This window comes from Maylandia zebra, linkage group LG13 (assembly GCF_041146795.1).
Source record: "Maylandia zebra isolate NMK-2024a linkage group LG13, Mzebra_GT3a, whole genome shotgun sequence".
In the NCBI taxonomy this organism is placed as follows: Eukaryota; Metazoa; Chordata; class Actinopteri; order Cichliformes; family Cichlidae; genus Maylandia; species Maylandia zebra.
Genome location: NC_135179.1, coordinates 6,254,709 through 6,278,854, shown reverse-complemented (window position 1 = coordinate 6,278,854; position 24,146 = coordinate 6,254,709). Strand labels below are relative to the sequence as shown.

The following is a 24,146-nucleotide window of genomic DNA, read 5'->3' as shown; positions in this document are numbered from 1 at the left end:
AACAACAAACACACATCTGGCCTGTAGCCTTTATATCCATTCAAACGGTGAACATTAGGATATAATACTTTTGTGTGCTGTGTGTTTGCAGTGTTAGGAGCTCACCCCAGCGGTATTTGTCGATTAGCATGCGAGCCAACTGGATTCTCCCTCATTATCTAACAAGCTAATTACAAGCTAATTATTTCAGGAGAGCGGGGTTAGCACATCAACTTTGCAAAGTTGTGAAATTGATAGAGACAACGCTGCAGTGAGGGCAATCATTATAATTGATGGTGTACTTGTTTGTGTAGTTGAGAAAGGTATCAAGTAGTACCTCAGGAAAACCGGTGCGTCTTTAATTAGAAGACAATCTATACTGCAAAGCAAATAGCTGTGTCTAACATTAACAAATCAAATAGTAAGTCAATTTCCCAGTAGAGCTTTAACCATATTTTTTCAACTGTATTACAAAAAGACAATGCTGAAGTTTAAAAATAACACACTTACTAGCACTAGGCATGCAAATGTTTATTACTTATCGGCAGATTCATTTACATAAAAATCAAAACTGCAATGTTTCAAGGGGAGCCGCATGTAAAATCAAATGCTCATGTTCTTCCTCTGCCCTGTAGACATATTTGTCTTTTTAGACTGTTTTAGTGTGAGTCAAACAGTTTGGGAGATACTGACTACAGAAATGTCTGCTGTTTCTTACTATAATGGAATTAAATGGCAGTTGCCATATGGTGTTTTAATGAAGACTTAAAACACTCAGAGGCGATGTCTCGTTCCAGAAATATTGGCCTGGTTAGGCAGGCCATGTCATTTTATAAAGGAACTATCTTGTTTTTGCTTTCTACATCTGCCAACCTAAACAAGCATGCAGCTAGCTAACAGTGCTGCTCAACACAGTAGGACACCCGTCACCCTGTCACAAGCATGAGCGTCATTAGAAGTAGCTGAAAACTATCTCCTGGAAAGTGAAATGGTTGGCGAGTGTAATTGAGTAGAAAGAAAACAGTTCCCACATAAAAATGTTTGTGATGTTATCACAGGGCAAAGACTTCCATTAGTGCTCCAGTTATAATTTTGATTTTGTCACACAGTTTTAAAAGCAAAAAACAGACTTTTAGACCCTTAGGATTTGTATTTCTGTAACTGCTGATAAAAGCCGGGGTTTGGGCGAATCGATGGCCTCGCCAGCTTAACCTGGCTGTATGCATCATCAAATGAAAGCTCCTCCCTCAGCATCAGATACCCAATCACGATGGAGGAAGAGCGGGACACGCCAGCATTACAGTGGACCAGCACCACACCGCCCTGTGGAAAGAGAATGTGACTGTAAGACCAAAAACAGACACAGTAAACATTAAGAAAAGTCAGGATTTCACATCTCGACTTCAATCACAACCTGTCCTCATGGTAAATTAAAATTACTAAAGAAAATATATAACACTCTAAACATAAAATTGGTCAGTTTCAAACAACCATTTAGCCATTTACAAGATCAGTTTGAGGCTTTAAGGCATTTAAAAACCATGAAAACTAGTACACAGTTATTCAAAACAATTATCTGTTCCTTAGCAAGTCTTAAAAGTAGAAACAACGTCAGGTGCTGGGTCTGTGACCGAGCATTTTCAGTTTATTTTGTATTTTTGATTTCTTATTCTTCTTAGTCTTATTCTAGTTTAGGTTTCCAGTCTACTCTTGTCTTCTGTGTCAATATGTCATGTGTTTCTTGTCCGCATGTCTCATGTTGTCAAGCCTGTGTTGTCATATCTAAGTCTCTCCATGTTTCCTGTTTTATTTTGAAAGTCTTGTGTTTCTTTGTTCAATGTGTTTAGTTTTACTCTATCCCTGTGACGTTGTTATGTTACTTTGTGTCAGCTGTTTCCTCATGTGTTTCCACTTCCCCTTAACACCTCCTGTGTGTATTTAGTGTGTGTGTTTTCATTCAGTGTTTGTCAGGTTGTCTGTGTTTGCTCCCATCACGTCACATCAAGTTCCATGTACTTCATGATTCTGCTCAGGTTGTGTCCTTGTGTTTTGTTTTGTTTTTTTTTCCTCATCACAGTTTCTCGCACGTTCCTGGTCAGAATCATGTTCATATCTGTTGTCATAGTTATTATAGTTGAATTATAGTTACCACAGTTTAATTTCCCCAGTTTAGGTTTTACTTTAGTTTTCGCCCCTGTTCGCTTTTTGCTTTATTTTTGTACTCATGTTTAATCAGCCTGAATAAACGGCTCGTCTTTTATTTGAAACGCAGTTCCGTCTCCTTCCGTGTCTGCAATTGGGTCCCACTATTCACTCAAGACACAGTCAGCTCCTGCTGACAGCGGCAAACAATCTCATATGAACAACAAGACTTAGTATTTTAAACTGTATTCATTTAACAAAAATCAATGCAGATGCCAAAATGCAGGAGTGTGTGAAAAACTAAGACCATCTTTAGCACCATTTGTTTTCTCTAGGACTTTTTGTGGAACAATTTTGTTCTTTGTCCCGTCACAGCATTTCAATTGGGTTGAGGTGTACACTTTGGTTTTAAGCTTCCCTGGGAATTAAAAGGGTGAATAGCCATCAGCTGCTGGTAATCAGATGCACCTGATGAACTGATGATCAGAAAGTGTGACCACCTCTATAAATGCACGTTTCATCTGCAGCATTCTCGTGTGTGTGTTAACATGATGCAAAGGAGGACAGACATCGGCAATGATGTTAAAGAAGCAACTGTTGCTGCCCATCAATCTGGGAAGGGCTTTAAGGGCATTTCCAAAGAATTTTACGTCCATTATTCCACAATGAACAAGATCATTCTTCTGCAAAGGATCTAATTATTTTTTATTATGTCCTGACATGTGAAACCTTAGAAATGAAAGATATGCTTTCTTAGACATGCTTTCTTTTTCACATGACCGTATGGCTGAGGTTTCTACTCCCCACTTCAGTAAAACAGAGTTAAGTAAAAGCATTACACTGAAGTACAAGGGTGACTCTAAGTTCACAAAGATCACTTTGTCTCTAAAGAAGAAATCTGTCAACTAAAACAAAATTTTAAAAAGAATTTGAATGGTATAAATAAAACTTTGATTCACAAAAGATTTTCATACGACGATTTCTCTTAATGTTAGCGCACAAAGTGAGCTTTTTATGTGGCTACATACCGGTCGTGAGTAAAGGTGAATAAATATGTTTTTATGCTATTTATTAAAGCTTAAAGATAAATTTCGCTGTATTTTGTATTTTGTTATTTTCTGATTTCTTAATATTCCTGAAGGAGCATTAGACGGATGATGTAGAGCGAGTTGAGAGAGAGCAAATCTGCATCTGGGACTGTGTGAGAATGTGTCAAAAATTTGCACTGTGATACATATTAATGTTGATGTAATTATTTTACTGCCTAAAGTGCCTTGCTGGAAATATTTTTTAAAAGTCTAGCCACATCTTGCGTGCAGGCCCACGGCTCACTTCTGAAGCTCAGTGTATTGACACTTTTTTGTCTCTTTTATTCACAGCGAAATCTCCCGTCGCACAATGAAGTCTCTTTCCAGGCTGAAATTAAGTGGAACTGAACGTGTGAGTGCAGTTTTGATTTTTACTGTCCATCAGTACCCAGGAAGGAGAGGATATTTAAATGATCTTGCTGCAAGTGGCATGCTATCAGAGTGCTTTCTTTTTTTTTTTTTTAAATATAACAATATCCAGCAGTTCCACTGGGAAAAATACAATTTATTGAAGTGCACACAGAACAATATCTGTATTGTGCTGTATAAGACCTCTCTTTTATAAGTTTCCATCTTTCAGAATGGTTGATCTGCCCTTATAATATCTGTGCTGGTGTCTTCAGTCAGCATTGTTACATATTAGGTCTTGTTTTCCTTCTTTACAAAAGAAAACTACAGAAAACTTCTGCAGACTGAAAATTGCCTGAGCTACATAATCCATCACAGCAAACACAGAGACTTAATTTGGTTTTGTCAGTGTTTCTTGTTTTGCTGTTATTTCATTGTGCTCCAGTTGAGTGTTTTCATATCAGCGCTCACATCACATTATGTTCTGCTTACGGTCAATACACACACACACACACACACACACACACACACACACACACACACACACACACACACACACACACACACACACACACAAGCAGAAAGAGATGCAAGTCCGTGCCAAATAATCCCTTCAAAAGTATTTCATACAACATGTAAAATCACTGAGGAGAAAATTGAGTTAAAGCACACAAAATGTTACTTTGCAGACTACATTAGATGACCCCAGCATAAGCTTTTAAAAGGTAATCAGGCCTGCTACCTCACCTTTGTGCTGAGTTGCAGATAACTGCCTCCTGTAGATGTGTGTAAATGCATCACAGTGAGGCAGCAGAATAGCTGTGTGCGCACACTGACATGTTAAATTAGCCAGCAGATATGAAAGAAGGCATTTTCAGGCTGCATGAATCTCCTCAGGGAAGGTAGATGCAGGAGTTTTTAAATAGATCAGATTTTCTTTTTTTTATGTTGGTGTTGTTTTTCATTTTCATTTAATCTGGCAAAACCATAAAAGCTGACAAGTTTGTCGTTTATATGTACCAATCAGCCACAACATTAAAACCACCTGCTTAATACTGTGCAGCGTTCCCTCTGCCTGCCAAATCAGCTCTGACCTGTTAAGGCATGAACTCCACAGACGTCTGAAGCTGTCAGGCACTGAGACATTAGCAGCAGATCCTTTAATTCCTCTAAGTTGCAAGGTGGGGTTTGAGGCCTGGGAAATAGCAAAGCCAAGTCGACACCATGGGTGCTTTGTCATGTTCCTGAAATCATTTGTAATTTAGTTTTGCAGAACAGTTGCATTATCAAGCTCAGAGAGGCCACAAGAGTCGCAAAAGGGGTGTACATAGACACCAGTGTCCAGGCAGGCGGTAACACACACGGACTGATCGTCTACTTGATAATACAGAAGCTAAAATAATAAATCTTATTTATTACCTGATCTAATAATAAGAGGAAGCTCGTTCAACAGCGGTGCAACTAAAACAGCAACAATGTGGATCCCCTTCATTTTAAGCCTGGACCGTGGAATCTGTGGCAGCCATTGATTCTCTGATCCGAAGGGTTCGGGCGCAGAAACAGGGGGTTAAGAGTTCTGAGATATTAAGTGGAGCCATACCATGTAGTGGTTTAAAAGCAATCAATAAAATCCTAAATTGGATTCTGTAGGAATGGGAAGCCAGGGTAATTCTGCGAGGACTGGAGTAATGTGTTCGATGGGTTTGTGAAGAGCTTTGCTGCAGTGTTTTGTACTAACTATAGACGACCAACTGCTGCATCATTGAGGCACGTGCGAATGAACTGTGCTATTTTAATGAGCAGGAATTGATTGTGGGTAAGATGTCCTGTAACATGAAATTTAAAGTTCTTGTCAAAAAAATTTAACAGAGCATTTTCAATTCAGCATTTCTAAGCATACTAATTTTTTTTTTTAATTGTTCTTGGAAAACATCAGTTTTATTTTCACACAATTACAACAACAAAAAATACCAGGGTGAATATTATTACCCCCCTGATAAACTGACCTTTTTATTGAGCCATAGAACAAACCACTGCTGTGCAATGATGTGAACTTTGTAATGCTCAAAGCTTTTAAAATCAAGTTAAAACTTTCATTGTACTCGCAGTATAAAAACTTCAGCAAGGGTTTGAGTTGTCACTTGAGAAAGCACCTTGCCAAAAACAAAAGAAATCAGCTTAGACTTGAGAAAAAGAATTATTGATGCTCACAAAGGAGGAGATGGATATACAAAGTTATCACAGCATTTCCAAGTGCCAAAAACAGGAGTGAGAAGTATCATCACGAAATTCAAAGACAGCCACAAAGTACAGAACAAGCCTGACAGAGGTAGGAAGCAAAATATTTCAAAGACTCTAGAATGAAAACTGGTGAAAGATGTGTCTAAAGACCCCAGAACAACTGCCAAGACTAGTGAATGACTTAGGCAAATCAGGGATTGTAGTCACAGAGAAGACAATCACTAGAACCCTTCACAGGAATAGACTGCAAGGCAGCAGACCAACAAAACTCCACTTCTGCACTTCAAGCCAGACTGAAATATGTTAACGATAACCCGGAGAAAGATTATGCTCACTGGAAGCGCGCCCTTTAGTCCGATGAGACGAAACTAGAGCTCTTATGTTTGGAGAAAGAAGGAAGAGGCTTAAGACCCTAGTAACACTGTCCCCACAGTGAAATATGGTGGTGGAAGTATTATGCTGTGGGGATGCTTCAGTGCATCCGGAACTGGGAATCTCATCAAGATGGAAGAAAACATAAAGAAAGAAGAAGATGTGGAGATTTGTAAAGGAAGCTTCAAGCAGTCTGCAGAAAAATTGGGTCTGGTTCATCAGCCTTCATCTTCCAAGTTGTTTTTTCACAATTTAGGAATAATTTAATCAGAAATCAACATTATCTACCCAAAACATGCACCTGGTGAACTCCAAGGTGAATCCTACTGACAAAGTCCTGACTTGTATCCCACTGAAAATAGTTGAGGTAAACTGAAGACCAATGTCCATGCCAGAAGACCATCAAATCTGAAGAAGCTTGAGATATTGGCCAAAGAAAAATGGGTAGGGAAAGCTGAGGATGTGCAACACTCGTTGAAGCAAAAAAGGATACACAATTGACTATTAACATCATCATTAGAAACCATTTTGTTTGTGTGAGGAAGTAAAATAATGTAAGCTGTCAAAATAAAAGTAGCATGTTTGGGAAAAGCTGGTTTAAATATTGCTTGCTTTTTTTAGTCTCTGGGAAGAAAATTAGCCCAACGTCATTTATTCCATGGCCCAGTTCTGATGCTCTTGTGTTCACTGCAGGCATCGTTGGTGATGGACAACGAGAAGCATGGGTGGGCACTGTGACCACTCTGCGGATACACAGGTATCTGTGATCCTGTTGACATTCACCAGCCCTCCCGCCTTGGCCCACTTATGGTAAAGAAAATAAAGAATTAAGGGGCAAGGGGAGTAGGGGTAATATTCCCAGAATAACTCAGATTTTAGATCTAGATTAAAGTTATAAATTCACATGAAAGAAAATGCACATACGTATTGATAAAAAACAACAGCTTTCTTAAGTTTTCTTAAAAGGGATTTTTGGTTAGATGTCTGATATAAAGTTTGTGGATAATAAAGGCTGCAGACATTTAAAGTTATTAAAAGCGTGACATTAAATGCATTAATGTCACGCCTTTTAGCCTAACATCAGTCTTTCATGTCTTGCGATTGCATTTTATGCTTCAAAAAGATATTGGAGAAATTTGTGGAGTTCATCTTGCTGAACACAAAGTGTAAGTGTCAAAAACTTTACATCCCATAGGGCTTATTTCTGTAATAATCATAAGTTTATGGATAGTCAGTTGAGCCAAAGCAATGCCAGGGTTGGCCTGCAAAGAACATCATCTCTGCAGAACTCTGCCGCCATAACTGCCATCCACGTATAGAAGTGGATGACTTTATTCTAACTGTGTGTACGTACCTGTTCCCGAGTCTGATCTATGAAGGACCTGCACTCCTCGAAGTAGGAAGTGATCTCGGTTTCTGGGAGGTCCAGGATCTGGAGCGTCTTATAGACCATCTTATCTGGGAACAGGTTATCGACTCCATATGCAACATTTAGCACATGAGATACCTGACAGAGGGGACATGGGGAAGAGGGAGTGGGTGCAGAGACATGAAACTCCTTGAGCAAATGACCCCTGAGCATTGACTTGCTTTAAAAGCTCTTTTTGCCTTGACGGAAGAGTAAGAGAGATATTCTGTCAGCCATATTGATGACATGACACAAGCTGAATGTGACTGAGAGAGGGCAGAGGCACAGGGAGAAAGAAGGAAAGGGGAGAGAGATGGAGAGGAAAGGGTGAGGAAAGCAAGAGGGAGCGAGTGTAGGCAGGGAAGAAGACAGATGGCTCCAATTCATTTTGCAGTATCTGTCTACTCTCACTTAAATTTAGCTTACCTCAGAGGGCTAAATTCTCTCCTCCGTTACATCTCAGCGTCGCACTAATGTGCTCTGCTTTTAGACTACTTGTATCATCTAACATCCTCTTCCGCGTTAAGAGACAAGTTAGGCGTTACACTATATTTTTTATTATTGACAACAAATCCCATTAAAGGCCAAAATCAACAGTGAAATGATCCTTCTCGGAAGTATTGTGTGTGTATCAAAGTCTGATAAATCTCATTCCAGTATGCCAGAGAGCTATATTATTGCCTAAAAAGTATTAAAAACATATCAAACACACACAGTGTGGTTTATTTTCTGTCCTGCTGCTACAGTAAATACTTTCACACTTAATATATATAAATCTGTAGCTGTAAATAGTCCCAACAGATGTACTTATTCCTCCTATTCAAGTAATGTTGGCTAAAAGTGAAAGTGAACCTCGTTTTAGAGAAGTTTTGAGTCTTGCCACACAAGGTAAAAAGAAACATTTTTACCTCGTTAATTGATTGAGCTTTTAAAATATCCCTGTATGTTCCGATTAGATAACAATAATTTTTTCATTATTACAGATATTCCTTGGTGGATAAAATGCACTTTTGACAAACCACAGTTAATGTAGTTGCTGCCTACAGTGGATTTTCAAAATAAAGAAAATGACATACGGCACAATGATGATAAATAATAGAATTATGTCTGCATGCTAAATGTCTGGCTTTTGACATCCACGTGGGAGTTTTTTGTAGATGGAAAAGTGAATAGGAAGGCAAACGCAGTTAGACTTCAAGCAGTAGAAAATGTGCCTGCAATAAGCCAGACAACCAGAGAGTTGATCACTATCAAAACCATGACTACAGGAAACCAACCAAGCACCAGATGTCTACTGGGTGCTGTTTTCTTTGGCTAAACCTGCCTGGAGCAACTAGGCCTTTAAAAACACATATGACATTTTTAGAGTGTGTCTTTAGTTTTATTGATATTTGATCAACCCAGCATCTAGTACAGACAGACAAACTATTGAAGGATGGCAATAGTTTGACAAAACACGCTTCTGTCATTTATATACATCAACGTGTGACTTGGGGTTCTAACTGGGTAATGAATGGTTTGCAAAGCTGCCTCCTGGCTAAAAGTAGGAATCTGTAGGTTGTTTCATGATTGTCCATAGGAGTTCTAAAAATAAGACTACTCTTCACCTTTCACTTTTTAACCAAATCTGCTATCCAGTATATTCTTGCTGGGTTGGGAAATGGACGTTCTACTCTCTGTAGCATCATATCTATAATATGTCCGTTTTACAGTGAGTAGATCTGACATTCTGCCAGTCTCAATGTGAGATTTACCAACAAAATACTCCACTGCAGTGTTTAAAGGCATTGTTCTACTGGTAAGAGCAGGTTTTTATAAAGTGCCTTTGGGCAGGCTGTCAAATCTCCTGAGTTTAATAGCTATCTAAGAAAACCTGAATTTAGACAGCCAAGGTTTCATCCTAGAAACAGGAAGTGAAGGTATTCGTAATCTCTCCAATTCATCATCCTGAGAGTGCACAGGCAGCAATATGCCCATGCCTGGGAGCAGCCACTGCAGAGAAGGACTAGTCACATTTCACTGATGTGGAGGAGCAGCGCTGAGACTTACTGTAATCATTTACTCCCTCTACTGTGCTAAACTGTCACTGCATGAGTCATGAAGCTCCTCTGGCTATTCGCTGGCTGCTGCTGACCCGCAGGAAAGCTCAGCTACATAGCTGCCTCTAATCTCATGTCACTACACATGCTATCACAACAAAGCAAGGGCATGCCCGCCCTATTGATCCCTCTGCACTGACCTTATATCTCTGCAGGGTGTCAATGTCGTGGGCTGCATCCTGAGAGCCTGAAAAGACAGAAACAACTCGATAAGAAGGCAGACAGATGGGGCATGCATCTGCCTACCAAGTGTGTTTAAATAAAGCTTCCTGTAGCATGATGATAATTCCTCAGCCGTAAAACTGCTTAAACCAATTTAATAATAGAAATATTTTCAGCACACTGTGTTTATTTACACCTCTGAGAAGTAAAATGTACCATTTGGTCATATTTCTTTACTGGGGTGCTGCTTTTTTGAGTAAAACTTGAATTTTCACAACTAAAAGCAATGCCAGACACTGTGACTGAATGATCTAAAGAAGTGACTTTGGGTTGTGGGGAAACAAGGCAAGGTTTGTGCATTTATATTAACAATGCTTGGTGCATGAACTCCACTACTACTGAGAGTCACTGCTCACCTAATGCGGAGTTTTTAATGGTCAAATGCAGACCTTATTATCTCCCCAGAGAATTCACTTCGATCATACTCACTGCCGTGTATATACCCCCTGACGCTAATGCTAGGTTGGCCATGAAAGAACTTTCTGCAGCCATTAACGAACACCAGAATAAACACCCCGAGGCTGCTTTTATTGTTGCTGGCGACTTCAACCACACCAACTTAAAGACAGTCCTCCCCAGATTCCACCAACATGTCTCCTGCCACACCAGAGGAGACAAGACTTTAGACCATGTGTATTCCAACCTGGCTGGAGCCTACAAAGCCACACCCCTCCCCCACATTGGACAATCGGACCATCTCTCCCTGTTCCTCACACCTCGGTATTCACCACTCATCCAACGTGTGAAACCTGCTGTGAGGACAATTAAAGTGTGGCCAGAGGGGACAGACGCAGTGCTCCAGGACAGATTTAAAAACACAGACTGGAATATGTTCACCCACACAGACCTGGACCAGTACGCCTCATCTGTACTGGATTACATCTCCAAAACCACAGACAGTGTCACCACCCAGAAACGGATCACCATGTACCCCAACCAGAAGCCTTGGATGAACCGGGATGTTCGTCTCCTCCTGAAGGCCCGCAACACTGCCTTTAGGTCAGGAGATGCACACGCCTACAGTACAGCCAGGGCTAATCTAAAGAAGGGCATCAAAAAAGCCAAACACCATTACAAAAAGAAGGTAGAAGAACACTTCTCCAACTCCAACCCCCGACGCATGTGGCAAGGACTCCAGACCATCACAGACTACAGGACCACCAAACCCTCCCCCGCATCCTCTGATGTCTCCTTCCTCAACGAGCTCAACAACTTTTATGCTCGTTTTGAGCGAGGGAACCCCACAACCACAACCAAAGCAGACATGACGCCAGACCACCAACCTATGACTCTCTCCCCCACCGATGTAGGAGCGGTGCTGAGCAGGATCAATGTCCACAAGGCTGCAGGCCCTGATGGCATCCCCGGGCGTGTTCTCAGAGCGTGTTCTGGGGAGCTTGCAGGAGTGCTCACAGACATATTCAATCTGTCCTTGGCCCACGCTGTGGTACCGGCCTGCTTCAAATCCACCTCCATCGTCCCGATACCCAAAAACTCCAACCCATCTTGCCTCAATGATTACCGCCCAGTAGCACTCACCCCCATCATCACTAAGTGCTTAGAGCGACTGGTCCTAGCACACTTCAAATCCTGTCTCCCCCCCACCCTGGACCCCCACCAATTCGCATACCGCCGGAACAGGAGCACAGAGGATGCAGTCTCCATCGCAATGCACTCTGTCCTCTCATACCTGGACAACAACAACACCTACGCCAGAATGCTGTTTATAGACTTCAGTTCAGCATTCAATACAATCCACCCCTCACAACTCATCAGGAAACTGACAGACCTGGGTATCAGTTCCCTCATCTGCAAATGGTTACTGGACTTCCTGACCAACCGCCCCCAACATGTCCGGCTGGATAACCGCTGCTCATCTACCATCACAATGAACACCGGTGTACCACAAGGCTGTGTGATGAGCCCTTTCCTCTACTCCCTCTTCACCCACGACTGCAGACCTGCTGATGGTTCCAACACCATCATTAAGTTTGCAGATGACACCACGGTGATTGGCCTCATCAGTGACAACGATGAGGCCGCCTACAGGGAGGAGGTGGATCGTCTGGCTGAGTGGTGCGACAGAAACAACCTGCTGCTTAACACCGAGAAGACCAAGGAGCTCATCGTGGACTACAGGAGGAATGCTGACCCACATCCACCCATCCACATTAAGGGGACGGCTGTGGAGCGTGTGAGCAGCTTCAAGTTCCTGGGAGTCCACATCTCCGAGGATCTCACCTGGACGACCAACTGCTCCAAGCTGGTCAAGAAGGCTCACCAGCGCCTCTTCTTCTTGAGGACTCTGAGGAAGAACCACCTGTCCTCAGACATCCTGGTGAACTTCTATCGCTGCACCATCGAGAGCATCCTGACCAACTGTATAACAGTCTGGTACGGGAACTGCTCTGCCTCGGACCGGAAGGCGTTGCAGAGGGTCGTGAAAACTGCCCAGCGCATCGCCGGAGCACCACTTCCTGCCATAAAAGACATCTACAGGAAGCGGTGTCTGAAAAGGGCTGGGAAAATCATCAAAGACCCCAGTCACCCATCACATGGACTCTTCACCCTCCTGCCCTCTGGGAGGCTCCACAGGAGCCTCCGGACTAAGACCACCAGGTACCGGAACAGCTTCTTCCCCACAGCTGTCAGACTCCTGAACTCTGCCTCCTGACATCTGACCCACGTTAAACTCATGGACTGAACATACACACACCCACAATGGACAACTGTACCCTCAAACACAATAATAACATGGACTGAACCACCACTCACAACCACTAGCACTTTATATAGCCTCTGTAGAAACTATCTACACCCTCACTTATCTTAACTGCACTACTGTATAGCTCTGTGTAAATAATCATTCTGTACATTCGATAATCTTTAATCCTACAACTGTTTACAACTTGCATAGTTCACATTTCTGTATAGCTGTATATCTCAGATTCTGTAAAGTTATTTATTTCATATTCTGTATAGTTTTTCATATTTATATCCTGTTCATATCCTGTACATAGCTTGTACTCACTACAGCCTGTACATACTTATAGTTATAGAATATTCACAACATACTTCATACCGTGTACATTATAACATACCGTAATAGACCCATTTCTGTAATATACTCACATATCTATATTATTGCTAATATATATTGTAATATATCTATATCACTAAAGCACTTCTGGATGGGTGCAAACTGCATTTCGTTGCCCTGTACCTGTGCATGTGCAATGACAATAAAGTTGAATTCTATTCAATTCTATTCTATTCTATTATTTCCTGGCATTTAATAGATTACAGATGATCAAACAGACCAGGAAACAGCAACTATCTCATGAAAAGGACACCTTTGACCCTATCGATATGAGGATGTTTTAAAGCGGTGCCAAGTTTTGCAGGGAAAGCAAAAGCTGAAGGATATCAGCAACAATATCACTTCGTAAGAAAACATGCAGACACAAAACCCTTTTTGAACAGCCGCAGTACCAAGCGGGGAAGATATCAGTCAGCAAAAACCAAGAGCAAAACGGCTTAAAGCTACAGAAAAAATCTGGGATAGGAATCAGATGATTTGTGTATGTAGTCACACTCGACTAGGCTTAAAAACTGCTGAAATACAGTAGCTATTCAGAGTTATCTGTCACTGCAGAGAAGGAAGTTCATGATTCTTTTTGCGAGAAGAGACAATTTCATGACAATAAACCTTCATCAGCAAAATTTGAAAAGAAATAATGCAGCATAGAGTGTAGGTGGAAAACTGCATTATTATCATTACTATCATTATCATTATTATTATTATATACATATACATAAATTAGCAGATATATATATTCCCTATCACTCTCCCACTCACAAACCCTTTTAATTGTTACTTTATTATAGCTGCTGCTCACTTGTCCCCACCTAAATCACCTTACTGTATCTAAAATAAATGGAACTGATCATGCTCATCAACTGAACACAGAGAGGGACTGAGAACAAGTCAGGGTGGATCACGGGACATTTGAATATTTAGTGAGAAACAGAACACCGGTCAAGAAATCACTGGCTGCGTATATTTAAGCTTATAAGCAGCGCTGTGGAGTCATCCATATGGAGTTACATGCAAAATAACACAGTGAGCAAGGCTGATAATTGAAAAGCATTGAAACCCATTTTGCTAATTGGGAAACCAAATATTTAGATACTTTACATAAGTAAATGGAATACTACAAAAGTTTTGGCAATCACATACAATGTATGTACTGTGACTGTTTTCATTACTTTATTTGTATATCATGGTAATGGATTCATTAATGTGTATATTACTTTAATGTTGCAGTAGGAGAAGATTTTAATTACTATGTATGTATATTAATTACTGTATATTGCCTGAAACTTTCAACTATAATAACAGAGAATTGTATAGCAGCAGATTTATAGTTTAAAATGAGCAAAATAGTAATTATTTAAAGCTTGAAAATAATGGTATGAAGAACAAAAACAGTATTTGCATCCAAAAACTGTTAAGTAGAATGACCTGGAAATACAAGTACTGTAAAGTACTTGAGTAAATGTAGTCAGTTTACACGTCACTAGTGGCCCTATCTTTACCAGTGGTGATAGCACATGCATGTATGTGACATGTGGGCTACTTTGTGTTTGTGGTGGTGTTGCTTCTTTGTTCCTTTGCGTATGCCACAGGAAATACACACATTCATTTAAAGAATATTTTTGTAGTGCCATTTCTGAGTTTTGTAAATTGTCATGCATACATTTTTCATCATGGTCAGAGGAACTGTAGGAGAAGGGGCAGGTAGGATGTTCACAGAGCTGGAGGAAAGGGTAGTGATCAAGGCAGTGGCTTTACCCTTTCCAGGACAAGTCATTCTTTTAACCAGTGAACATTCCACTGACGTGCATAGGAAGGATGTGAGAATAACTGAAAGCAAATTACTCCAGGGTGAACTAAGACCAAAGCAAGAAAGAAATCACAACTAGCTTTCTAAAGCAAACCAAATCAGACAATCAGCATATGAGGGAAGCCTTTATGAGGAACACTTACAAAACCTGCTGAAGTGAAGGCAGTGAAAGAATTCTGTCCCTACTAAACTGGCTCATTCCTCAGGGTCTGGTTTTGAAAGGGAGCAAACCCCCTGGGCCAGCCTCTTCCTATGGAGCTCTGAAGTTGATTCAAAAAGGACCAAAATCAGAGAGAATAAATTAAAATATCTCCACACAAATGACAGCAAGTGGAAAATATGGTGTTAATCACACAGGGGTGATTTTAATAAAGATAATCTTTAATTAAAAAAAGATATTCCGCCGCCCTTGGCATTCTAGAGCTCCAGGCGGTGCCCTGTCCCTGCCTCTCTGCCAGTGGCAGGGACCAACACACTACTTACCCCGACTGATTTATTATCATTACTTGTAGCCGTGATGGAGGTGGTAAGAATGATTACTTTGGCATTTTTTCCACCACCTTCCCACCTCTTCTGATGCAACCCCCTGGTCAGACATTGTGGGACACAAGCAGGTATAGATATAATGATTCAGTCTTGTTTGTTTTGTATTTGTTTTGTGTCTCTGCAATATCCTTGACCATGCTTATTGTTTTGCAGGCAATAAAGTAAAAAACAAAAAGGCAACAGCACTCCAGTTTCAACTGAGAAAGGAAATCACGCAGGGAGACAGTTAAAATGGAGCAATGATCTCTTTCCATTTGTCAAATAACTCCTCATGAAGACAGCAGTGGAAGTCTTGAGTAGCAGGAGCTGGGTAATTATGTGAGGGAGACATATGGGCAGGAAGCAGAATATGATGGAAGCACTTGCTCCAGACTTTCCAGGGTGGATTCTCAGCTTACTGTCTTCAAAGTAGCAACATTTGCACTCTTTGCATTAGCCAATCCACTTTTACGTAATGCCAAACTCATGGTGCTGAGATGCACATCTAAAGCCAAAGGATTGAGCGTGTGTTTGGAAATAAGCCTGCTCCGGCCCATATGTCTCATCAGTATAGAAGGAGACGATTTACGCTGACACATCTGTGAAAGGATGCCAGGATTTTTAGAGCACTTTTTAAATAAGAGTCTGACAGGGGACCTTGTTCAGCGAGTCTGCTAAAGAAGAGTAGACAGATGTCCATCATATTTTTAGTGGTGTGTGGCAGATGTTATTAAAAAATCAATAGACTCAATGTGCTGGTGTTATTAAAGCAGAGGTAGACATGTTTTTAACTTATAATAAATTATTATTATTGCACAGTATAATAGCCAACTGAATATTAATGTGGTCAACAATTAGACTGGCTCTCACCGAGAAGAGGAAAGCACTTTTATTTCCTGTAGTTTTCCCCACGTAGCTGACATGGTGGAAAGTGGAAACAAAGTAACGGTGGATACAACCCGCCAAAAGAAAACGAGCTCTGTTGTTAAAAGGGAAGGCATAAGGTGAAGTGGTAGAGTCACAGAAACCAAAAGTAAAATAAAAGTGAGTATCAAATTAATGGAGAGAGCTCCCCAACATGAGAGGGTTCAAAAACAGCGTTTAGTTGTTACTGTTTCTGTTGTAACAATTACTGCACAGGGGATGAAGACACATTAAAGTTAGGCCCCAGTCATATAGCCTTAGAGGTAAGTTGAAAACCGCCAGTTGCGAGGTTAAAATGTGTAATGCACGATTATCTGCCAGCTGGTTTTTGGCCACTACTGCAAAATCAATCGCTAAAGCCTCATTTATGCAGACCTAGAGAGTTGTCTGTGAACCCAAAGCAACACAACATGCCACTGGCTAAAGAAACTCGAGAACAGATGAGAACCAAAGTGATCTATCAGTCTGGAACGGGTGACAAAGCCATCAAGGAGAAAACTGATGGTGAACCTTCCCAGGAGAAGTCGGCCTATGAAGATTACAACAAGAACGCACCCACAACTCATCCAGGAGGTCACAAAAGAGCCCAGACCTGCAATAAATGAAATCATCATTGAAAAAATGTATTTTGTATTTACTCGGGTTATCAGTGTCTAATATTAAAATTTGTTTAATGGCCTGAAACATTCTAGTGTGACAAATATGACAAAAAACAAGGAAGTCAGGAAGGAGAGAAATACTTTCTTTCATCACTGTACATTTCCCCCGTAGCAACTGAGGGTGCCAGAGCGTCACCAACTGGTCTCCAGGCCTGTGTGACTGAGGTTTTGCCACTTTCATTTTTTAGTTGGCAGACTTTGCCCCAAAACCTTTAAATTAAGTCGATACTTCTTCTATTGATTTTCACTGCATTTCCATTTAGTTATTTTTGTATATCATTATTACATGTTTCTGCTTATCAGTGAAAATTGTATCTGTGTTATTAATTGGTGAGGGAGAATCCTCCCTTAAAGCGACATGTACCATGAAAAAAACTGCAGATCATCCCAATGAATACCCCGCACACACACAGAGAATAACTTCTCTGCTCTTGCCTGCAGATGTTGTTGTAGATGCATTTGAATCAATAATGGGAAAAAAGAGTCCATTTTTATTCTAAAAATAATGAGATTTGGAAAAAATGTGTCTTAATCGATTGCTATTTTTTATATTTTTATCTCCATCCTGTCTCTTAAAAACTAGAAGAGGAACAATCTTTGCCTCCATAGATCAGATGCACTACACACGGTCATTTTTAGGTCTCCAGATAAAGGAAGGGAATTTCTCCTACAGTATGTGTGTGAGGGATTTTTCTTGAAGACTTTTTTGGGCGTTTCTTTTCAAAAGATGTTCAAGGCCACGGTCAAAGGAAAATAATGTTAGTTTAAGCCAGTGGCTGTAATACTACTACTACTAATAAAAATGAGAATAATAAATTGCATTTATTGAATTATTTAAAGTAAAATGTTCTGTTTCAAGATTCCAAAGTTGCTCATATGAGATACTTCCTATGTTTTATTACCTTCAGTCAAACACAAATCAGTTCAACATTGCATTTGCTTGAAAGATCAAAAATATTAAGCACCAGCACATAGCTAGACTGGAAACAGGGGGATGCCGTCAGCCTTTCTACACGTTAAAAATAGAAGCTCAACAAATTTTCTACAGCACTAGAGACATTTGGGTTAAATGAAAAACACGCAAACCTGTAGGTTGGAACGCTTTGAAAGACTTTTAGTAGGTAGTTTATTTTAATTTTAGAATGTTGCCAGGCATACTATTATACTATGACTCTTCTTTGGCTATAGCTTCATATTAAATGCATCTAAAAGGGGGAACGAATGTCATTTCCATGACCTGACACTCTGCAAGAAATATAAAATCGTAAAACGTTTTTTTTGTTTACTTTTTTAACTGATATTGTGGAGATATAGGAGCTGGTTTAAATTGGATGATATCTATGTGTATGTCAAAATATAATAACTGTCAGTGGATTGTAGCCAGAGGACAGCAACACATTATAAATATTAGCAATATCACAGCATCACGCCAAAGACAACTGAGGGAGTCTGCACAAAGCCTTCAGAGAGGAACTCGCCTCCAGCCTGACAGAGCTGTACTGTACTCTATTTACAGAATATACAATGAAAATCTGTCACAAGAGCACTGAAAAAAACAGAGATACTCTCACAGGCAGTTACAAAAATATCAGAGAACTATTAACACATGCCCTATCATCCTGTACAGTGTGATAACAGGTTGATGTGACCACTGAGGTACTTTGGGGAATGAAAACAGGTTTTAATGTTTGAAGCGCATGGATCACTGTATGGAAGAGAGTCACCTCTGTTGAGCCAGACAGATGTAATATTTTATTGATCCCTGCTGAGAAACTCTCTTGTCGATTGTTTCTCGCAGTGAGGTCAAAGCGCAGCGTTAGTTACAGATGTGAACAGCACCTCAGAGCAGGGTGGGAATTCAATGTCAAGCTCAAGGACGCTTCAGGATGGATGCATGCTGACATGTGGAAAGCTGCATCCTCCAGCTAAACGGGCAAGTCAACATTTATCTTTGGACAAATTGAAAATTAACAACAATGATTTATCCATTATTAGGAATTAATAATGTTAAGTCATTGCCACAGTAACTGGATCTGCACAGAGACATTATAAGAGTCCTGAATTTAAATCTGTGGGAAGGTTCAGCAACAGTAAAGATGGTGGTAGAGGTAAAATGTCCATGTGGAAAAAAAAGCTTTTTAAAATCTTGTTTTGGGGCAAAATCACATCAACTTCTTATTTCTGTCCATGTTATACCATTTACTGTATATTGAATCCTGCTATGAAAAGCCTGTGTGCTGTCCAGTTGTATCACTGTGTGAAAAGCATGGCTAATATTCCAGTAAATGTACCATTAGAGAGTGGGTGACATGCATCCTGCATGCTCTGTCCAGGCAGCTTCTTCATGTAAAGTACACAGAGTACTTCCGGAAGTGCATATGCTTCTGAAGTGGACTATTTTCTCCCAAGTGTTAGACGTGACAAAGGAGAAGCGTGGAAAATATCTGCCGCTTATTCTCCTCAAATTGTTTGTTCACGTGTGAAAACTGAGGGACGCTGCATGCTCATACAATAACTTGTCAGTTACAACAGAGCCATGTGACTCAGAGTTATTCAACCCTGCTGCCCTAAAGAACGCTTTATATATATATAAATGTTTGCACAGCTGAAGGCCCTTACTATGTGCCTGTGATGGTTTTACTTTAACTATGTTGTTTTACACAGGTTAGCCTCACAGCAAGGAGGTCCTGGTTTGAATCCACCATCTGACCAGGGCCATTCTGTCTTGATTTTTTTTTAAGGCTTTAGCTTTGATAAGGCCAGTGAAGACTGACAGGAAAGTGGAGGGAAGAGAGAGGGGAAGACATGCGGCAAAGGGCCGCAGGTTGGACTCGAACCCGGGTCATCCGCTCTCAGCCTTGTGGCATATGGTCGCCTGCTCGTTCCAGCGATCTCAACCGGCGCACCACACTAGACTCTTTTAAGACTCAGAAGCCAATAGGTGAAATCGACTGAGAAAACTGAGCAATTATGCTTGACAGGATATTGACTTACAAATCACAAGATAGCCACATACCCTGTTTTATCACTAATTTTACGCTAAACTGGATGACAATTTAGAAAATGACCATCATGCTCTGTTAAATGAGTCTTGAACCTAGCGACTGAGACCACAAACCCATCAGGAAAGGGTTTACTGAGCTTACAGAAAAAGTGAGAAGTAGGGCTGTTTTTCCATAGACTTCTAGACAACTTGAATTATTTTTGCTCCCTGCCAGCCATGAGAAAGAATACAGGTTTACAACACTTCTGCAGCTACTTTACTTGTTAGACCCAGATACTGTGTCAATTTCTGTTGAACCTATGCATATTCCCAGATTCACTGTTTTCTGTTGAGGGTTCCTAAAATAGATTTGCATGCTTTAATATTCAAAATGCAAAACTGCTGACACTCTATGTGTAATCAGCAGACAGCGATGAGAGATTTCTGTGTTATGTTTTGTGAAAATATTGGTGCATATCAGACAATCTATATGCAGATATATACGTGTGATAGGCCAATAGGTCAACTGCTAATAATGCCCAACAGATATATCGATCTGGTTCTAGAATAGTGCAATCATGTGGTGGGATTAGCACTGAAAAAAAAAAAGCATTTGTAAGAATGGTGCTACAGAGATTACCCAGCAGGAGGAACGGTCTGATGACACCAACTTGGAGGTCCAGGCTGTTATCTTCTACAAATCCACACCCATTTCCATCCTCCAGCTCTTCAACCAGCTCCACATCTCCCTCTCCTCCATCACTCCTCCTCTCCAGTAGCTTTTTGCCTGTCACTGTGGTAACACGCGTGCACTGTTTCTTCAGTCGGTCTTTCGCGAAGCCGTGGATCTCCTGAGCCAGTGAATGCATCTCAACAAAGTTTACAAGACTGGCCTGAAACATGCAAACGTATATTTAGCTGAAGCATTAAGTTTGTAATTGATTTGTTAAGTATTGGTAATGTATAGTTACACAAACTGGGCTAAAACTGTGTATGCCACAAGAAATGTTAAACTGAAAAGGGAAGGCACTGATGTCTGTAACAAGTGAAGCTGATGTCTGAATGTAAACACATCTCACGTTAGTTTCTCTACTTTTGTACTAACCTGGTTTAAATGGACTGGATTCAATCAAATTTCCGCAAAAGATTAGACCGCTGTTGCCTTAAAAGGGCTTTATGCCATCGCTGCAGTAGAATCTCACATTATCACAGCTTTATTTTTTTTAATACAAGATAAAAAAAAAAATTTAAAAAACGAAACAATCTGTGAGAAAGTGTAAGCTCCTGCGACTGACAGCTGAATCGGAAGCTACGTCACAATGTGATACGTTCAAATGCTCAAAATAAAATAGTAAATTTGTTAGATTTTTAAAGGCCCGGTTTGACTGCTAGAAAATTATACTTCTACTTAATATTTTTTTTTATCTCTGTTTATTGCATTTATTTTGATTTTGAACTATTTTTCATCTTTTTTTTTTTGCCCTGTCATATTCTATTTGGTTTTATTGAGTCATATACTCTTCTACTTATTTTTTAATAGCTGCAATGAGCAGAGGTAGTGATAGTGAAACCTGCTATGACATATGATTAGGAGATGATGGCACAAACAGAAAGGACAGGAGGTTGAGCTGGAGGTGGCAGAGTTGAAGATGCTAAGATTTTCATTGGGTGTGACCAGGATGATCAGGATTTTTTTTTTTTTTTTTAAACGAGTACATCTCAGGGACAGCTCTGGTTGAAGGGTTTGGAGACAAAGTTAGAAAGGCAAGGATGAGATGGTTTTGATATGTACAGAGGAGGAGGAGTGGATATAATGGAAAAAGGATGTTGAAGATGAGATAAGAAGAAAAGGAAGAGCCCAGGGAAGGGAACATACAGACGGTTGATGTGACAGACCCCTATTCTACTTATTTAAACTACTTTGTTATGAGCTGTTAATGTTTAGGTGGTGTACCAAATGAATTTGCCAACTTCTGTTATAAAAACAAATCTTAGCATCATCTGGAAGTATACGCCAAGTCTTTAAAATAAAAAAAATTAACGAGGGTCCGTGAACGCAGCATTAGCCAGCCTCGTTGTGAAAACCAGGACAACTCCTCATCCAGGGAACGAAAAAAAAAAAGAAAAACAGGCAGGGAGACGGTGGGGTGGAGTACAGGAAGCTGGTTGAACATGGGCGAAATTTAATCTAATAACGACATAAATCATAGTTTCCATTTCTTCCCTATTTTTACGGAACAAGACTGCGGAGATTTGTGGAATTTTTACTGGATTGCTTTGGAGATTTAGGCGAACAGCGAGGAGAAGATGTCTCGGGGAGTGATCCAGCCCAGCCAGCAGAAACTGGCAGAAAAACTCACCATCCTCAACGACAGAGGCATCGGGATGCTGACCCGTGTTTACAATATTAAAAAGGTTCGCACACACACGCAAGGCTGTGCCCCCCATTGATCGCATACAAGTCTTTGAACAGATTTTTTTTTTTTTTTTTACGGACATCCCAAATTAACATCAGGGAGATATATGGGATTAGCTAGCACTGATTGCTACTCTCACGGCATGAGCAGTTAGAAGACTTTTAGGTCTCATTTTAGACATTAGGCATTATTATTATTTTACTAACTGCGTGTTTATGTGCGTCAAACGACACTTACGTTATCCCTTTGGTATCCCTGGAAGCAGGTTGTGGGCACAGCTAGCCACTAGCTGTCACGTTAGCTTGCGGTAAAGCTGGCCATTGGATTTACGACGTGAACTGATTTTCGGTTAGATTAATCAAAATGGGAGTTGATTGTAATGGGTAGCGCGATAAACAAAAAGAACCGAAACAGCCAAACAAGCCCCTTAAATCCCTGGGCCTGCGTTAGTGGTGGAAGCTAGCTGCCGTCGTTGGCCGCTATAATGGCGGCGGCTGCTAGTTAAGCTAACTGCTAATGAAGCTAGGAGTCGGGCGTCGTCTCCCCTCCACCAAGAGCTAAAACGCCAAACTCCAGCTGCAGGCAGCCTGTTAGTTCACCCCAGTCACTGACATATACATAACCGAACTCGATGCTTTTTTCAGACCTAGCTGGCAGGTACCTAGTTTAGCTGGGTACACTAATTGTGGAAAAAAATGAAGCGAAAGTAACGAGTAAAGTCGGTTAATTGGACGTTCGATTGTTATTTTCAACTGATTACCGAACAAATATTTATGATACAACCAGAATCTAATTTTTTATATATATGCTGGCCAATGATAAACGAATGGTTTCATTTGCACCCTAGCTGTATCCAGCAGGCGTTTTGCTTGACTGCATAAATGCTATGCAGTTTGACATCTGTCCAATAAGCTTTTCATGGGTTAATGTTAATCTTTAAAGGCACGTAATGCAAAATTATGTATTTAAAATGAGCTAAAAAGCACAAAGGTAAATAAAGCTATCAAGAGATCATTTAGAAACCATCAGCATGACTTCATGTCAAAAACGGCTGTGTGTTGTGATAGAGAGGTATCAGCTGAAACTAAGCTAGGGTAAAGCCTTACTTTCACATAATATCAGTTTTTACCTGGCATTTATTTAACCAGGCAAGTTATTAAAATTTTTTCTTATTCATCTGGTTAAATGGCAGCTTGGAAAAAGTAAAGCCTCTTGAGGAAATTGGGGTCTGTATAGAGAAATTTCAGGGCTGCATTTTCCTGATCACCTTGAGAAAAGGGCTTTAGCCCTCTCCTGAAAGATAATTTATAAGGAGTTAGGGAAAGAGAAGAGAATCTGGCTGCGCTTATAAAATGTCCTTAATAACTTGATGTGGGCTGGTGTGGTGACAGTATAATATCCCAAAGATGAATTACAAGAACCTTATCTGAGATACTTTGCCCCCCTTTGCTTTTCAGTGTTCAATACATAGGAATAAATGGCTTATAGAGTGAAATGAAGTGTCTCATTGAGTTGACACTGCTGGAGAGATGGCCCAGTGTAACTCCTGCCTTTATTAAAGCTTTCTGAGCCTGAACCTTAAGAACCTTAAGGCTGAAAATGCAGTATTGGACAGAAATGATGCAAAAATGAATTATGGCAACCCTTCAGTTAACTGTAAAGATCTGAACATGCCAAAAATGCATAGAGCTCCTTGAAGCAGATTTTATCACAACAGCCTGCTTTTGATCATTTTCCTTGTTGGTATAACACGACTGATAACATATCAGGCGGTTATCAAATTAAAAGAAAAACAAACTTAATTAATGTTTACCCCATCAGCTTTGTTTCAC

At 40.4% G+C, this 24,146-nt stretch overlaps 2 protein-coding genes across 9 annotated transcripts in view; one reads left to right on the top strand and one right to left on the bottom strand.

Annotated features, from left to right (window-relative positions):
• Nucleotides 1–495: 495 nt before the first annotated feature.
• On the bottom strand, nucleotides 496–23,068 carry LOC101483094 (dual specificity protein phosphatase 19). Of its 3 annotated transcripts, XM_004553523.4 has the most exons (6): nucleotides 22,552–23,068; nucleotides 21,003–21,016; nucleotides 20,538–20,790; nucleotides 9,818–9,864; nucleotides 7,525–7,677; nucleotides 496–1,302 (listed from the first exon to the last, which is right to left on the bottom strand). In XM_004553523.4, the coding sequence occupies exons 3-6, from the start codon at nucleotides 20,764–20,766 to the stop codon at nucleotides 1,120–1,122; spliced, it is 612 nt and encodes a 203-aa protein (XP_004553580.1). In that variant the 5' UTR covers nucleotides 20,767–20,790; nucleotides 21,003–21,016; nucleotides 22,552–23,068; the 3' UTR covers nucleotides 496–1,119. The 3 variants fall into 3 exon arrangements, with proteins under 3 accessions (XP_004553580.1, XP_004553579.1, XP_023008181.1); XM_004553522.4 differs by lacking the exon at nucleotides 21,003–21,016 and having other exon boundaries at nucleotides 22,552–23,066; XM_023152413.3 differs by lacking the exon at nucleotides 22,552–23,068 and having other exon boundaries at nucleotides 21,003–21,213.
• Nucleotides 21,994–24,146, top strand: part of nckap1 (NCK-associated protein 1) — a 37,333-nt gene continuing 35,180 nt past the window's right edge. For all 6 annotated transcript variants that reach the window (XM_012919713.3, XM_004553521.4, XM_076891451.1 and 3 more), the window contains exon 1: nucleotides 21,994–22,312. In XM_012919713.3, the coding sequence (XP_012775167.1) occupies nucleotides 22,205–22,312 (108 nt within the window). In that variant the 5' untranslated portion in view covers nucleotides 21,994–22,204. The remainder of the gene's footprint in view (nucleotides 22,313–24,146) is intronic.

Bases quoted from the DNA above. Each gene is read 5' to 3' on its own strand.
- LOC101483094 (XM_004553523.4), bottom strand. From the start codon at position 20,766: ATGCATTCACTGGCTCAGGAGATCCACGGCTTCGCGAAAGACCGACTG. The intron at 9,865-20,537 runs GTAATCTCTGTA...CTGTCTTTTCAG, and splicing joins CAGACCGTTCCTCCTGCTGG to GCTCTCAGGATGCAGCCCAC. The intron at 1,303-7,524 runs GTACGTACACAC...CTCTTTCCACAG, and splicing joins TAGATCAGACTCGGGAACAG to GGCGGTGTGGTGCTGGTCCA.